General features: G+C 36.0%; 1 protein-coding gene across 1 annotated transcript in view; it reads left to right on the top strand.

Moving 5' to 3' along the window:
* Positions 1–17,935, top strand: part of rictor (rapamycin-insensitive companion of Tor) — a 219,451-nt gene that overhangs the window by 185,745 nt on the left and 15,771 nt on the right. Inside the window, exons 23-25 of the mRNA XM_081742104.1 lie at positions 193–357; positions 9,265–9,402; positions 11,008–11,134. Of these exons, the coding sequence (XP_081598230.1) occupies positions 193–357; positions 9,265–9,402; positions 11,008–11,134 (430 nt within the window). The remainder of the gene's footprint in view (positions 1–192; positions 358–9,264; positions 9,403–11,007; positions 11,135–17,935) is intronic.

Genomic DNA, 17,935 nt, shown 5'->3' on the forward strand with positions numbered 1-17,935 from the left:
ATGAATGTTCAATCGTATTAATAGGCTTCTTATGTATAATAAAATATCTAGATATGTAAATACTATGTACCTAGTATAGTTAGTTGTAATTTGAGACTTCTTTAACAAGGTATATCGTAGAACTTTTTCACGACACAATATGATAGCAGAAAAAAATTTCTATTTTCAGTGTGGTAAATTTGTATCTTTCAGAAAATGGCGGTGGAGATTCCAGTACATCTGCACATAGACATTCTTTTGACGGTCTTGCTGGAGAAGGCCTGGAGCTTCATGACGCCGATAAGTGCCTAGGATGCTTTCGACTGCAACTTCCACGCGTTAGAAAAATTTCTACTGGATCATATCGGAATCGTACAGGTAACTCATACTTTGATGTAGGTTTTTTAATAATGATATTGCTTCTGTAACCATTTCATTCATTGTAGAAAGGGGGAACAGTGGCTCAGTGGTAGAGCGTTCACCTCTAGTGCGTGGAGTCCCTGGTTCGATCTCAACTCGCACTAAGTAGTCTTTGTAGTGGACAAACACTGTGTTCGTGTTTTTTTCTCGGGGTTCTCCAGTTTCCTCCCACTTGATTCGTTCCACTGTTCCATTCATTTCTCATCATCACCGTCTCCTTTAGCCTAACCGGCATAATCGTGGGACGTAACACTGAAAGATTTTATTTCATGTCATTTCATTCGTTGTTGAGATCAGTAGTTTACAATTCAGCAACTACACTCACGAAACAAAATATCAAAATGTGCACAGATAATACTTCGATTTATAATTTGAAGTACATGTTCTTCGTAATCCGTGCAAATTTGTGTGGCCACCGATGATGTGCCTGTTCAATTTATCTTCGATATTATTTCAATAGTCTGTCTCTCACTTTATCAGTTGATGTAGAAAATCAAAAGTGGTGTCAATCACAGTTGGCAAAAACCATATTTTTTATTTTTTTAAAAAAATAAGATAAATATAGATAAGATAAATTTATAGTTTTTTTTTTGTTTAAACCAGTTTTTTTGTTTCGTTTAAATCAGTTTCTTTGTGTATTTATATTACATATGGAAGAAATAAGTTTGTTTCGCCTTGGTGTTATTATGCAACAACGGGGTTATGCTAGAAGGGGCCACATAAGCTTAAAGCGGAATCCAAACCGCTTCTCGGCTTACATCCGAGAGAAATTGTCCTCCATTTGGACTTGAAACTGGGATTAACTGCTCAAAATGCGATGAGTCGGCCGACTCACTCACGAAGGACTCCAGATAAAAATACGTTGTACTGATCTTTACATACTCGTTAATATAAAGAATCATTTCAGAAGAACAAAAAGATAAACAGTTGCGCAAACCATTATACAGAATTATATATATATATATATATATATATATATATATATATATATATATATATATATATATATATATATATATATCAGGAAACTCCCGGCGTAGCCATCGGAAAAATCCTGTTATTACTTTAAATGCAAAGCAATAACGGGAAAATTCCATTATTGCTTGACATGTAAAATTTTGAGGTCAATGTATCATAATCAGTACGCTAAAACTGAGGCATTAAATTACAAATTTAGTATGTAGATGTCATTCAATAAAATTAAAACTGAAAGCCCAATTCAAGCTAATGTTGAGAGCTACGTAGGCAGTCGATAATTTAAGCAACCTTGGCTTCTTTATAAAACAACAGACATTCAGGCAAGCAGAAATATACAGTTTGGTATCGTTTCGTGTGCTTAGGTTTAGCATCCGTACATAATACCGAGGTTATCAAGGAGAAGACTTTCGCTTCAAGTGACATCCGAACCATTACTTGGTTTACACTTGAAAGAAGGGTTCTGGTTCGACAGAGAACTGAATGGGACGCCTTGATTAAAAGTAGGGATGTACCGATATATCGGAATTGGTGATATCGACCACTTTTAGAGGTATTGGTATCGGCAAATGGACACTGATATTTACCGATAAATTTTCTGAAATATTTTCAATTTGTTTAATATTAACAGTGACACATATATTTCATCGGTTTCTTTTAGACTTAAAGTTGATCTAAATTCTCATTGTACAATCGATTTCTTTATGCATGTGTACGCCTTTGATGTGCCCTACTCAACTGGTACTTTTAGTCCCTCGATGCCAAAATAATGGTACAGAAAAGCCAAAGGTTCTCAGTCAGTATCATGGGCACCCGAAGAAAATTTTCTAGGGGGGCCCATTCCATGGTTGTTATATTACGTCTTGTATTTAATATACGTGGTTTGCTGTATTACGTATACATTTTCGTGAGCCAGCGGGGGTCGCACTTTGCCCTCCCCTTTGGGCGCCCATCATCAGGATAGCAGACCCGTCATTTGAATCTCAAACAAGACAGAGGTTTCGATTCAGAAGAAAATGCTTTGGAAGAGACCCACAAGACGCTCACTTTGTCATTATTTTCTTCTACTTACTGGTTAAAAACAATTACAGTAGTTCTAAAGTTAGTAAATAGTTTTATCGTTTTCGATTTCGCTTAAATAATGCTCTTATTTTTTTATGGTATACACAGCAACACATGGTTCACCATGCATAATTTTGTACACAGTAAAAATTTGTAACGGTAGTATCCGTTTGCATTAAATGTATGTAATAGAGACTAAAGTGCAGAAGGTATAACGTCTTGACATCCCGCGCTTGGACCTGTTCGTCACTGGGGGTGTGGTAAGGGGATAGCCAATCACCACCCACCATTCACCGCGCTCAGCAAACCACGAGTAACCAAGCTGGCAACTCCCCATAAACGTCACTACAACTTTTCGCAGAAAGCCAATGACGTTATGCCTACCGTACTATAGTAAATACAATGTAACTATCAAAGTACATTATAACTCTAAATATCAATCACTTACTCTTAGAATTAAGTTTACACTATACAAGTATTTGCTGCTTTTTAGTTCATTTTATGTGAGCTGGATTAAATTTAGAGGAAATATATTTTTTGTATGGAACCTAATATGAAATTCTGCTTTTTGTCTGTGTCAAATTTTGGCCTTATATCTAATATACCCTATTACAATGTGGATCATTTCATTATTCTGAAAATTCCTGATAATATATATGAAATGTGTCCAAAAGTATCGGTATCGGGTATCGGTGAAAAAGTGGTATCGGTACATCTCTAATTAAAAGGTGAAAACGAGATAAAACTAATCCAGATGGTTTGATATGTGGAAACGCCACCATGAAGTCCACACGATTTAAAGTATTTTTCGTTCTTTTTTTGGTTTAAACAGTTAAAAAAAAAAAAAAAAAAATGTCTGCTTAAACCAACCAATCCTGATGTCAGTGAATTCATACGACTGAAGACAAGACATCCACTATCAGAAACTTGCTAGGTTGAAGACAAACAGTACGGCTACTTGTTGTTTTGGATAAAAACTAAAAATTGTGCAGTATGTTCAAACATTTACAGAGAAAATCACGGTCTACAATGCAATGTTTGACATTGCATCATAGAAACCATTGTCATATTTAAGCTGTGTGCAATTTCTTCTCTTGCATATCTCTTGTGGGTAAACATTGAATGGTTTAATTTCACTGCAGCCGGATATAATTAATTTATGTAAACCATGTAATTTTGCATAAAACAATTAGTGACAAAATCATTGTCAAGATTATCTTGATGTAGGTTCAATGTAGGTTTTACATAAGTAGAATGAGTCCTACATTGAGTTCATTGCAATCAGGATGAGCCGTTCAGTTGTTTGTCTAGACATATTACAAGAGCTGCTATACATAGCTTAAATGTGGCAAATTAAATTTTTATCATGAATTTCAAGAATATATGTACAAGGGTGGTTCAGAACGTAATGCTCCAAGGTGATACCTTTCTTTGTGTGCGACAGATAGCGATACAGGTATCAGTGGAAAGCTTGCAGTGTCAGCTACTAATGGTGGCATCATTTTTCAACGTAGTCCTCATTACGGGTACACACTTGCCCCAATGTGAAAGAAGTTTTTTCATGCCATCGGTGAAGAATTGTGGTGGTTGCTGGCACCACAATTGTCGAATTGCTGCTTCCACCTCCGCGTCACAACTGTAGCGTTGGCCCTTAATGTGATCCTTAAGTTTGGGGAACAGCCAAAAGTCGCAGGGTGCAAGATCCGGACTATAGGCAGGATGAGGCAGAATGTCAACAATACTTTGCAGCAAATGGGACAACTTTGATTTTTTTTTTTTTTTTTGGCTGAGGAAACAACGTGTGGCGGTACTCCATCGAATGACGCTTCGTTTCCGAGTTCTAATGGTGTATCCGCGACTCGTCGCCGGTGATAAATATTCCTGGGCGCAAACCTTCCACAGTCAGAAATTAAATGACAGCCCGCTGTTTCAGCCGGTCGTCACCGCGGATTACTCCATTACTCTGGAACGAGAAGAGATAAGAAAGTAAAACAAGTGACATTCTGTAACTTAAACATCAGTACATTAATTATAAACAGTTCAGAATGTTTGCAATACTATTGGCCAAGTAGTGGGCTTGGAGGCATTAGTTTCTGAATCTCCCTCGTAGAATAGTAATATTTCAGAACAACAAAAAGATTACTCTGGAATGAGAAGAAATAGGAAGATAAAACAAGTGAAACGTAAGTGCATTAATAATAAACAGTTCAGTGTGTTCGCAGTACTATTGGCCAAGTGCTGAGGTTGGTGTCATTACTTTTTGAATTATCCTCGTATTGTAGAGGTGATTTGTCAACCTGTAAATATTTGAACGAATTGAATGACTTGTAATTTTTTGGTTCTGGGATTTACTGGCGGATAGATCGTTTTGTATTGGCTTTATCGTAGCAAGTTTCTGTTAATGGAGGTCTTGTCTTTAGTAATGTGAATTTACCCATATCACTTCAGTTTTTCTACCTCGACTGGTAATTCTCAATAAGAAAAACAGTTAGAGTATTGTAGACTGTCAAAGTCCAGCTATCATCAGTGGCATGTTTTTTAAAAAGACTTGTTGGAGAGAATATATATTGTGCATTCGAAAGCACAAAATCTGTGAGTATTTTTAAGGCACTCCTCTTCTGTTCCGTAGCGCAGGGCTCGTAGCGAGTCGCTTTTAAAAAAAAAAAAAAAAAAAAAAAACAAACAAACTAAAAGTTACTTTTTTCAAGTTGGTCACTTAAAGTTACCTTTTTTTTTTTTTTTTTTTTTTTTCAAATTTGTCACTAGAAGATACTTTTTTGGGAGGTAAAGTGACTTTTTCATGTGATTTATGTTTTGCATTGGCAGTTTTCTAAGAAAAATATTATAAAAATAAATGGGAAAAGGCAGAAACTTGTTACTCATTACTCTTCTGAAAGCTTCAGTATTTGCTGCCACATGTGAAACAATCAACTTTATCAGCTTTTATTCTTTCTAAAGCACAGTGGATGGTTGGTGGATGCTTAAGCTCTCAAGGTGGTGTGAGAACCCTTCTGTGTCTATTCTTTCTTCTATCATAATAGTCTTTTAGTTTTCTCTCGTAATAGTTAATGCTCCGCTCAACGTTGTGTGTGTGTGTTTGTGTGGTTCATCATGTTCGTCTTGTGTTATGCTTCGTGTATGTTCTTTTTAAGAGTAGGTTATGAATTTGAATATTTCATATCTTTGAGAACTCTCAATGCTAAGTTAAATATAATGTCTGGGATGAAGAAATTCTGAAATAGGCCAGAACTGGTTCCACTTACTCAGAAGCTTCTTACATCTGCTAAGTCTGCTTACCGTAACTACAATGCATACTTTAAAAACCTAAGAAAGAAGGAAGCTCAAAAAGAAGAAGTAAAGAAGAAAATATGAAACAAAACAACAAAGAGAGAGGTGATGGAGAAATTGACAAAGGAAAAAAAGATGAGATTTTGGTCACTTTTCCGTGTGCTTTTGGCCATTTTTGGTCACTTTTTCGTATGCTTTTGGTCACTTTTCAACTATTTACAAGAGACCAGACCACTATGAGCCCTGGTAGTGCATCTATAGAAAGCTTGTTGCTATGTAAAAGACATGATGTATGAAATTCTCTACTTGTCCATCCTGTAGAATAAAAGGAATGAAATAAGTTTCTAGTTCGATAGTAAGATAATGTTCTATTCCTAATTTATGGTTAATAAAAAGTACTTGGAATGTACTTCAGCGTAAGATTGCAAATAACATACACTCAATTGATTGATGTTGTACAGATATTCACTTAACTGCGAAACATTCCGTGAACTGATAATGGTGTGATATACCGCATTTACGCGAATCTAAGACGCCCTCAAATGTAAGATGCATCCCCAATTTTTGAAGGAAAAATAAAAAAAAATAAAAAAAAATACTTTACATCCTCGAATGTAAGACGTATCCTTGGCGAAAAAAAAAAAAATCATTGATTTTAAAGACTGAAAAAAAAAGATTAATAAACATGGGAAAACAAATAATGTTATGGGAAAATAAAGAAATATTGAATTTACAGCTGGAATTTATGTATAAACTAATTATTTGCTGAGCAAAACTATATATTTTTATTAAAATTCAACACGTGTTACTGTTTCGCCAACTGACTCTTTGGCTTCATCAGACACTATGTGGTACAGTATAACTGTACAATCTGTTGTATGTATATACGATTGTACAGTTATACTGTATCACATAGTGTCTGATGAAGCCAAAGAGTTAGTTGGCGAAACAGTAACACGAGTTGAATTTTAATGAAAATATATAGTTTTGCTCAGCAAATAATTAGTTTATATTTAATTATAACAAAGAAAAGCTTCTACTTATGGAATTTATGGTATATTCATATGCATCTGCTGGTACTTTTTTTTTTAAATGTAATGTAATTACGCGTGCTTTGCTTGCGTCAGTTTTATAGCAATCCATTATCGGTATTGTATTATACCAGTATGTATATTATACTGCTATATTATACCAGTATGTACACACACACACAAAGAAACAAATAATTATGTAACAATTATTTAAACTTCTTTCTTTTCATCTGTTTTGCACTCACACTCACAGAAACAACATTGACAGGTTACTGCTCATTATCTATTTCCTCATCGGCATCACTATCTTCCTTCTAACAGGATTAGCAATTTTTGACAAAATGCCATCTAATCTGGCCTAAATTTCAAATCTAATCTGCCTAATCTTAAATCTATGACGCACCTTGATTTTAGAGGCAAAAATATCGACAAAAAAAGTGTCTTAGAATCGCATAAATACGGTACGTCGAAAGAAATATTTAAACTTGAAGCATTTACACATACTGAAGGAGCATTTCCTGTGTAATAAGGTTTGTGAATAACACTGAGGAAGAGCAGAGAAATATTTCGAAATTGTTAACAGATTTTGTGCTTTTGCATGTTTTAACAGGGTGTCTATTGGTCACGAAAGTCATGGAAAAGTTACGAAATCAGAAAATGGTCATGAAAGTCAAGAAAAAGTCACGAAATTTAGCTTTTGAGTCAAGACTTTTTTTTTTTTTTTTTTTTTTTTTATCTGTACAAATATACCGTAAGTAGAGACTGAAAAATTTTGTCCTATAAAACGTCAAAATTCACCACCAAAAATGTCTATAGTCGGCTTTAGACACTACCAAATCGCAAGCAAAGCATGCTTCAGACGGTACCAAATCTCAAAAGCAGACTATATACAGTGAATATGCTGAAAGTGATGTGAGAAGACACCAGTTTCTATCGCTCCAGGGAATAGCCTTTGTAAGTAGAGATAAGATACAGATAAGTGCCAAAAAATTATAGGTACTTTTATCAGTTTTTGAATATTATGAAATTTTATGGTTTGGTAAAGAAAAGGTCACGAAAAAGTGACGAAATTTAGTTTTGGAATTGTAGTAGACACCCTGTTTAACACGTTAAGTGCCGCGTGAGACCACGTTGGTCTCACATAAAATACTTTCTTACAGCCACGTGGTGCCAGGTTAGTCTCATACAACTTCTTATTAGCACATGTCTTGTGTGTAGCGTTTACTCCATAGGATGGTAATCCAAGTAGAGCAAACATCACATTAGATAGCCATTAATTGAATTTTTCTCCCGAGCGTTATCACAAAACAAGTTATCACAAAACGATAGCTTCTTCCTCGCTAACTACACATAGATGAAAATTCGAGTAATGACTTTAAATTGAGGGACAAAACAAAACTTCAGCATCATTTAACATGAAAATTGATTGCACACACTAAAAATTCACTTGTATCAATATATTGCACCATGCACAACAAGGCAAAGAACATGAGGCATCACTTTCCAGACGCAAATAAGGTAAATGATACACAGGAATAGAAGTTTATATTTACTAAAGTAACATACATACTCTTTATAATGAACAGGTCTTGTTATACTAATAAGAATGTATTGTTAATCTAAATTATCGTAGATGATGGTGGATACAAGATTTTTCTTAAATTCAAATTAATCCATTGCTGCAGTGGTTCTAACTTATTGTTCTTCAGTCAGTGTCTGCGCGCCCAATGAATGCTGCTTCCCGCGGATTCTCTCTTGTTCTCGCTGTTTGCGTGAGCTACGCCTACCAGATGACGTAATCACAGGTAGGGCTGTGATTGGCTGCCGTTGACGGCCAAGGCCGTCGGTCGCTTCGTCTGCTGTATGTTGCTATCCGTGCGAGAATGCATAACGCTGTTGTAAATATAGCAGTCTTTTTAAAATAAAAGGGAACTAAATTGTCTTTACTGAATACACTAAAAATAATACACAAATGAGTTTATCAAATGTGTTGACTCACTCATCTCACTTTTTACATTAAAAGCTATTGCAGCGAAAAGTGGTTGACCTGGTAGTACAAGAACAGCGTTACCTGTGGCATTGTGAGTCCAACGTCTGGGCACAATCGGCTAAAATTTGTGTGGTGACATGTTGGCCTCACGTGGTCACTAAGCCTACTCCGGACCACGGTCTACCTATGGCCACGTGAGACCAACGTGTCACCACAAGAATCAATAGTACCTAGTACCGATACTACAGAATTACCTCAATTAAATAAGTTATTACTTAAGAGACACACAGAAACCAAAAATTAAGAAAACACATTTTGGCTATAGATGTACTTGTTGCAATATAGATGGTATAACAAGTTGCACTGAACCTGTTAAAGAATGAGAATTGTTTTTATTTAGTGTCAATAGATGTGTATTCCATAGTATCAATTAGTAATTTTAAAAAAAAATACAAGATTTTTGTTTCAGAAAACTAAGACGAAATGAAGCGTAATAATAAGTTTGTTTTTTGTTTTTAGACACAGAAAGCAGTGCGGAGAAGCTGTGTGGAGGGGAACAGGATAGTCCTGTCATGTCATGTCTCAAATCGAAAACGAGCTTTGAAACAATGGGTACTACACCAGGCAGTGTTTCAAGCAACAGCAGTTTGGATTTAGGTAAGAATACCTGATATAGAAAAAGGCGCTTATACAATGCGACGTGTTATTTGTTGACAACCAAAGCGGTTTTACTGTTCCTTAGTGGCACGGAATTTTCCGTAATTTTCTTTGTTCAGAACATATAATAGTGCCTCTCAGTTGTCTCTAAGACTGTGAGATAATCTTCGCACAGCAGACTCTAGGCTGATCGCTGCAGGTGTTTGAACAGTATAGCCAGTGGAAGTGCTCTTGTAGACGATAAAAACTACACTGTTTGAGATATTTGAGACTGCGTTTTCCACTGAAAACGCTCTGAGTCTGAGACTATGTGCAGGGCGACAAGCACGCGCGCAAAATCGCAAACTGCCATTATGAAGTCGACTTTCTGTGTAACCGAAGGTTTTCGCTTACGCGTCCGGTGTCCTAAATTGCACAACATATGTTTTAATTATTGTGTTATTTTTTTCTCCTTTATTGTAAACAACATCGTATGTAGCATAGGAAACAGAGTATCATTAAATTTAATTTCTTTTAAGTGTAATTTGTCTAAAATTGACTTTTACCATACAAATTTACTCATGTGAAAAATTGTATATGTAGACTTTCGTTTCTCGTTAATTATTATTATTTTTAATGAAGTGGATGCTTTCAAATATCTAGGATAATATTAAGACCAAAAAACACTTCTACCTAGAAATTAAATATCGAGTGAAAGCAGGGAATTCATCTGTCAAGGAATTTGAAACATAAAATATATAAAACGATAATCATGCCTGTTGTACTATATGGTTTTAAAACATGACCGCTTACTCTGAGGGAAGAGCGCTGACTGGAAGTATTCGAAAGTAAAATCCTGAGACGAATATTCGGACTCAAAAGGAACAAAAACGGGGAATGGCGGAAACTTCATAACGAGGAACTACCTAATTGATACTGTTCACAAAATATTGTTAGGGACATCAAGTCTAGGAGGCTCAGGTGGGCAAGTCACGTAGCTAAGATGGAAGAAAGTAGGAACGCTTGCAAAGTTTTAACTGGAAATCCAATCGAAAAACGACCATTAGGAAGACCTAGGCGCAGATGGGAGGACAATATTAAGATGGATCTCGCAGAAATAGGAATACAAAGTAAAAACTTGATCCAATTGGCTAAGGACAGACGTCAATGGAGAGCTTTTTGTAAACGCGGCATTGAACCTCCTGGCTCCGTAGGCCATAAAATTAGTTAGCTAACAGCGTTAAGAATTTTCCAGAGTCGTTCAAGTGGTGTCTGTTTCTTTGAACCCGTTAACCAAAATCACTTTAGAGTTTTTGATAAGTTCTTGTGAGTACTTTATCGACAGTGATTATAATCTGTTTACGTGTGACTAAGTTACAAAATCTGTGCATTTAATCTGACTAAAAGGAATGTGAGTTTTAGTTCTGGCATTAGGTTTTCTCCGTACATCGTGGCTGACGAGGGAAACAGAAGAGTTTATAAAAATTTATACAGGATAACTATATAGATTAAAAAAATAACTTAGTATTTTATTAATTAATTGAAAATTGGTATTATGGGTGTTTAAGAAGTGAATTGTATGAAATTGTTAATAGTATTTTCATTTTCCTTTTTTTGTTATTGCAGTTGGCTCTCAGAAGATAATGGAAGATAGCCCTTTGGGAAGAACATTAATCAGAAAAGAAATCCTGAAGTTTGTGATTAATATGAGTAGTTCAATAGACGTGAAACATTCTGAGCAGGGTCTTCTTTTGTAAGTGATCTTTAATATTTTTTTTCATGCTGTGTCATTATTGGTTGATAAATGTGTGGTCAGCACATCGAAATTTATTACAGTTACGTGACTTTTTTAGACAGCAGCTCGCGCTCTCTCTCAGTTCAAGTAGCCTTTAAATTGGCTGACGATATGAAACTGGGTTAAAATACGTGCGTCGTGATGTAGAATTGAACTTGAAGTCAGTCGTAATAACCAGGGTGCGAATTACTGCGGAATAAAGGTGATTTTTCCCCTCAATCACACTTTGATCCCCCCTTCAAAAGAAGACCAACTAAAGCATCCCTGCTGGGGTAACTTGTTTTCCCCTCAAACCATGTTAATAATAATAATAATAATAATAATAATAATAATAATAATAATAATAATAATAATAATAATAATAATAATAATAATGCATAACAAATAACAATGAAGCAAATAGAAAAATTTTTTTTCTGCTCTCTACGTAACAACAACGCATCCAATGCTTATCACAGTGAGAGAAACACTGAAGATAGCGGTTGGCAATGTGCCAAACGAAAAAATGAACAACTGAATAACTCCGACCTCTCGTAAGTCGTGGTATTACTGTGTTGACTTAATAAATTTCTTGTTTATTACTGTTGTTACATAATCATATTTGTGTGTGTTTGATAGGGGTGGGGGTGGGAGCATGATTGTTTTTATTTTGAATTATTTAATCTTCAAACCTTTGTGTCGTATTGGGCCTCATTTTAACCCCTCGGCCCTCTGAGTTTCAATAACCTAATTCGCACACTGGTTCTGACGACTTGCAAATACAGGAACACAAATACAGGGATAATACAAAATTCATGTTATGTGTAACGTTAGATGTTCCATTTTGAAGTCCAATGAAGTGGATTAAGTGCGGTGTCATTATTAGAAAAAGATAGGCTAATTGTATCGATTAGCAATACTTGTTGATAGCCAAGTCCATGTAGCGACCACTTCATCTCATCTGATGTTAAATGTTGGATTGAAGACTTAAGTGTGTATGCATTTCCAGATAGCTTTCAAATCATGTCATTTCTTCATTTTGTTATCGCCCGTAATTGGTGTACCCCCTCCCCCACCTCTCTCTCTCTAATCAGTATGTGCTATTTTATGATGGCCTTCGCATTAAGTTGAAGCAAATGGAGTCAGTCATCTTAGCCAGTAAAAATGGTATCTAAAAACACCCTTTGAAATTCAGTAGCTTCCTACCAGTTTTTACGGAGAAGTAATAGCCAGGCAGAGTGGCGACAAACGAGGAAAAGTCAGGGAATTGGAGAAAACCAGGAGTGGTCAAGAGTCAAGGAATTTCGATTCGTTAAGAATGAGATCTTTTAAAAAAAAATGAAATGAAAATTTTAAGACTGTTTCAGATGTGAGTAAGTGCTTGTTTTTTAATTAGCAACTTCAGACGTAGAAACAGTAACCAAATTTTGGCTCAGATACTTTTGTCTTGGAGTGTACAAGACACTTCAGCTAACATTTATTTTTCATCATAATTTTCTGCGTCATAGAAAGACTAAAACTCAAGAAAGCTAGGGGAATGATTTTTATAAACTAATCGGTCTTTTCTTTAGAATTCTTACAGATATTATGCCAACAGAGAAGCACCAGTTAAAAGTGATAAATAAGGACGAAGCGAACGCGTGAGAATCGGTAGCTACCCAACTACTCCTTTAGATTTGCCGAATATATTTTCTTTATAAACTGTTTTCTTCCGTATACAAATCTAGGACTACAGTAATGTAGTCAATTTAAAATACAGTGAGTTGTAAACTTTTATTTCAGAGCGTGAGAACATGTTGCAAGTATCTTAGGAACGGACTAAAATTTGGTGTTGCCCAAGGGCGCCCATCAGGGGGGGCAAGGTGGGGCGTTCCCCCCCTTTAGAGGAAATTGTGCTTCGGAAGATCGAAAACCCAATAGATATTTTAGAATAGTTACCGCAAAATTTAAATTACATTTGAAATGTCGCTTATACTTGTCCCCCCCTTCCCTTGGAAACCACAACATGGGCGCCCTTGATGTTGCCATATGACTCATGTGACTATCTTTAGAACAGTTCGAGAGAATCGTTTTCCCAGCAGCTTGGCACAACCAACTGAGAACATTTTCAGTTCTGCACTCAGTGCTGATTTGTACTTGAGAGTGATAACTTGACGTAACTCGCTCTCGTATACGCAAAGTTTACTATATTACAATAGCACATAGCCGTGGAACAGTTCAGTTTGCATCAAATATTCGTTTTGTATTACGATAAATGTCATAAGAAGGAATTAAAGAGGTCCCGGCTTCGATTCCCGGTGGGGGCACTTGGTCGAAAAAGTGTCAAAAGCTTTTTTCAGGCTAGCCATCCTGAGTGAGTTTTTCCTGGGTTTTTCTCATTCACAACAGGCAAATGCCGGAGTGGTACCTAACTTACAGGTCACAGGCCACTTCCTTCCCTTTCCCCGGATAGTGTGATCGTGGAGTGACATCTCTGGAACGTGACGGGCTAGCATGACCATAGATGCCGAAAGCCCAGAAATCTAATTTCTAATCCTAATCCTAGTGACGGCCTAACATGGCCATAGATGCCGAAAACCCAGAAATCTAATTCCTAATCCTAATTCTAGTGACGGATTAACATGGCCATAGATGCCGAAAGCCCTGAAATCTAATTCCTAATCCTAATTCTAGTGACGGGTTAACATGGCCTGGTCATAGATGCTGAAAGCCCAGAAATCTAAATTCTAAATCCCCTACGAATTAAAGAGTTCCATATTAGTTTCTGCAGACATTTACTTAGTACGACGTAATTAGTAAAGTTACGTACAAAGTAATACGCACACTGGCTAATACCGCATTATCATCATTGCATGGACCAGTTTACATCCATAATAGAAACTGCTACCTCTATTTTATATATAGAATCATCGTTCACTTTAGAGCTAATTTTACATGAAAGTATTGCCCTCCATTTCTCTCCTGTTTATAAAGTGTGAAATGTGAGATACTGAAATAGCTCAAGGGTTCAAGTTCATATATATGAATTGATGTGGAAGATGAACATCTTCCTGTAAAAAAAAACATCGTTATACATACTGCCTTCAAAAAATGTCAACCAATAACTTGTTTGGACATTTTGCATTTTTGGCGAAATTGCAACGTGTACAGAGATTAGTTGTTAAACTTCTGGAGAAGTCACTTTTCAATTATAAATTGACTAGAAGTCTTTCTTGTTTGGATCTTAATGTGTAGTGGAGTGAATCGCATGAAGTCTCTTTTAAGTTCAACTAGTTGAAAATAATTGATTAGATAATACCGAGCTAAGTTATAGTTTGGGTTTGGCTAAACTATGTGTAGTTCTCGAGATATAAGGCGTACAAGAAAATTGTTGTTGAGATATATTGGATCTTTTGATCCAATTGGATCAGGGGCCACAAAATTTTTGAACGGTCCCGAAATCGAGTTTTCATATTTTCTAAGGAATAAGCTCATCATACTGAGTTAAGTGATAGTTTGGGTTTGGGTGCATTATATCAGGGTGTCTACTGACCTGGAAAACCTTGAAAACCTGGAATTAGCCTGGAATTTACTTTTGGACCTGAAAACCTGGAAATAGCCTGGAATTGGACGAGGAACCTGGAAATTTTAAAATTGCTTTTAAAATATTGTTTTTGGGATTGGTATGGAATAAGTATATTTTTGTAAATGCAAGAAGGTTATATACTACAGCATAAGTTAACAGCCAATAATAACTTATTCAGTGGAGACGTAGTTGAGAAAGACAGACAGACGTGAGCAGAGTGCAGGAGGGTACAAGAAGAGACTGAATAAGATTTTATTTGTTTGGCATGGTCGTTGTGAATAACAATGACTACAAAAAGAGCTAAATTAGTCCCCGATGATGAGAGTAAGGTAATTGAAAAAGTTAAATTTCATGATCTATTAAGTTTGTGTCTTACACTGAGGGAATACTGGCATACAAGCTAGAAGCTATCTCTGTAGTTCCTGGTTATTTGCATAGTATGAATCAAGCTTATTTGCTTCTTTGTGAAGACATTGGTTTACATGTTTCTGTAGCAAGAGTAGTAGACAGGTCTGGAACAACATTCCGCTTATACTCCTGTGCCGAAGCTTTTTAACAGAAGTCCAAGCCCGCGGATGTCGCAGTGAACACCATTCCCGGTGGCCAAAAGGTCTATCACCGGAAAAAAGTAAAATTGCCCACATCTTAACGGAATCACTTTTTGTATTTAGGTTAACATTTTACTAGTCTTGCAATTAAACCTGTTACACACTAACAATTAACATTTTATTTTTCAGCCATTAAAATGGCGAAAAATAAAGCTAAATTCCAGGACTCGTGAAAAGGCCAGTGGAAATGGGTTATTAGGTCCAACGATCCATTTCAAGCAGGTTGTAAACTCTGCAGAACTGATTTTGACATTTCAAATATGGGAGCTGAATCATTGAAATCTCATGAAAAAGGAAAGAAACATCAAATAGCTGTTAAAGCTCTTAATACACAATGTTCGATTGTAAAGTTCTCAAGCAATGTTAACAAGGAGCCTTCCTGTACAAAAAGTTCTACAGCGTCTTCCAGTTCAGTGACTGGCACATAATCTATTCCAGTTGTTCAGGAGAAAAATGAAAGCCCAGCAAAAACTAGTGGTGTAATAAAGAGTTATCTTATCAAAGATCAAGGACGAAAGCAGAAATAATCTGAACATTACACAAACTTACAAGTCATGCATCGGCCAGAAGCCAAGCGAGTGGAACGGATTTGTTTCCTGAGTGTGAAGTCGCTAAAAATATGCAGTTATACAAAGACAAAATAGGTTATGTCATCACTTTTGGATTGGGTCCATATTTCCAACAGACGTTACTTCGTGAACTACAAAATTGTAAATTTTTTGCAGTATCGTTCGACGAAAGCCTAAATACTCTCTCAGAAAAATCAAATGGACTTAGTAGTTCGTTTCTGGCACAGTGACGAAAATAAAGTTTTAACACGTTATTTAACATCAGTATTCCTCGGACATCCTACTGCCCAGAATTTGTTAAGTGCATTTATAAATACTTTCAAGGACAAGAGTCTCGATTTTTGTAAGTTACTTCAGGTTTCTCTTGATGGCCCCAACGTTAATTTGAAATTTCTGAGTGATTTGAAGGCTTATCTGAATGAAGAAAATGGTGAAGGTCTACAGCTTTTGGAGACAGGAACGTGCTCTTTACATATTGTTAATGGGGCTTTTAAGACTGCGCATACCAAAGCTGGTTGGAATGTGACAGAGTTTTTGAGAGCGTTGTACTATTTATTCAAGGACTTCCCTTCAAGAAGAGCAGATTTCATGGCAGCATCTGGAACAGCAGTTTTCCCTCTTAAATTTTGTTCTATTAGGTGGGCGGAGAATTCTAAAGTTATCAACCGTGCCATAACTATGATTCCTGCCTTAAAAGTTTATGTTGATGCAGTGAAAATAAAACCTCCTGAAACATCAAACTCTTCTAAAGTAAAAGCCCACATCTCTGATGTACTGTTGCCTGCTAGATTAGGGTTCCTTCAGTCCGTATCTGTAGAACTAGAAGAATTCCTCACTAAGTACCAGACAGACAGCCCAGTACTACCGTTTCTATGGAATGACCTAAACACGTTGATTCGTAGTTTGTTAAAGCTGCTTCGTGAAAGATGATGTCTTAAAAGTAGCTAAAACTTCAAGAAAACTGACCTCAATAGATGTTTTTGATAAGGACATCTTAAAACCACTTAATCTAGTTGATGTTGGATTTTCTGCGGTTACATCGCTTAAAGGAGTGAATGCTGATATGGTGAATTTGGAATATATAAGATTTTGTTCAGACCAAGACACAGCACGAAAACTGTCAAATTTCAGTTACAAAAATGACAGATTAGACGTTTTTCTCCATGAACTTTTAAGTAAAGAAGGTGTCTCTAATGCGTTTAGAACATTCATGCATAAGATATGTGTATTTTTCCATAGCAACGCAGCAGTGGGAAGGAGTTTCTCCATTAACAAAGAGTGCATTGTTGAAAATCTCCAAGAGGAGTGCTTGATTGTCCAGAGAAGTGTGTTGGTTGCTGTGCGTGTTGTTGGTGACATACGTAATATGAATATCACAAAAAGTATGGTTAGAAATGCATCAAGCAGAAGAAATAAATATCTGAAAGACCGCGGGGAAAAAGAAGACAGAGCAGCTCGAGAAAAGAAAGATATTAGGAAGAAAATAAAAGAGTTGGAATTAAAGAAGAAAAGAATACTAACTGACGCCGAAGCAGAAGTAGATGCGTTGGAAAAACAGGCAAAAAAAAAAAAAAAAAAAAAAAGTTAAAAGAGATGAACTCCGGCAAAAAAGTTAAAAGGGATGTTGAACTCCAGAAGTTAAATGTCAAAAAATGTTCACTGTGAAAGTTGTTTTCTATATTTGTTCGTATAATGTGCGTGGTTCCATAACATTTTCAGATTTTTAAACTTTCATGTTACAATACATTTTTAAATAAAATATAACTGATGGCCAATCCCCATCCAAGAAGAATGTGCAGTAACGTTTAACAATATGAACTACTTTGCGTTAAGAATTTGTATTATATATGATCATTTTCTTTTTACTTCTAAACTAATACTAGTTTGACAAAAATAGCGGGAAAATAGCTTACTCACCGCTAAGTCCTACCAGTACTTAGCATAAAATACCATAAGAGTACTTTAAAGGAGAGTGCTTGTAGTAAAATACACTTGTGGTATTTTATCTCATGACTTGCGGTGAGTAAACTATTTTCCC

This window comes from Thermobia domestica, chromosome 16, assembly GCF_964235325.1.
Source record: "Thermobia domestica chromosome 16, izTheDome1.hap1.1, whole genome shotgun sequence".
Classification (NCBI taxonomy): Eukaryota; Metazoa; Arthropoda; class Insecta; order Zygentoma; family Lepismatidae; genus Thermobia; species Thermobia domestica.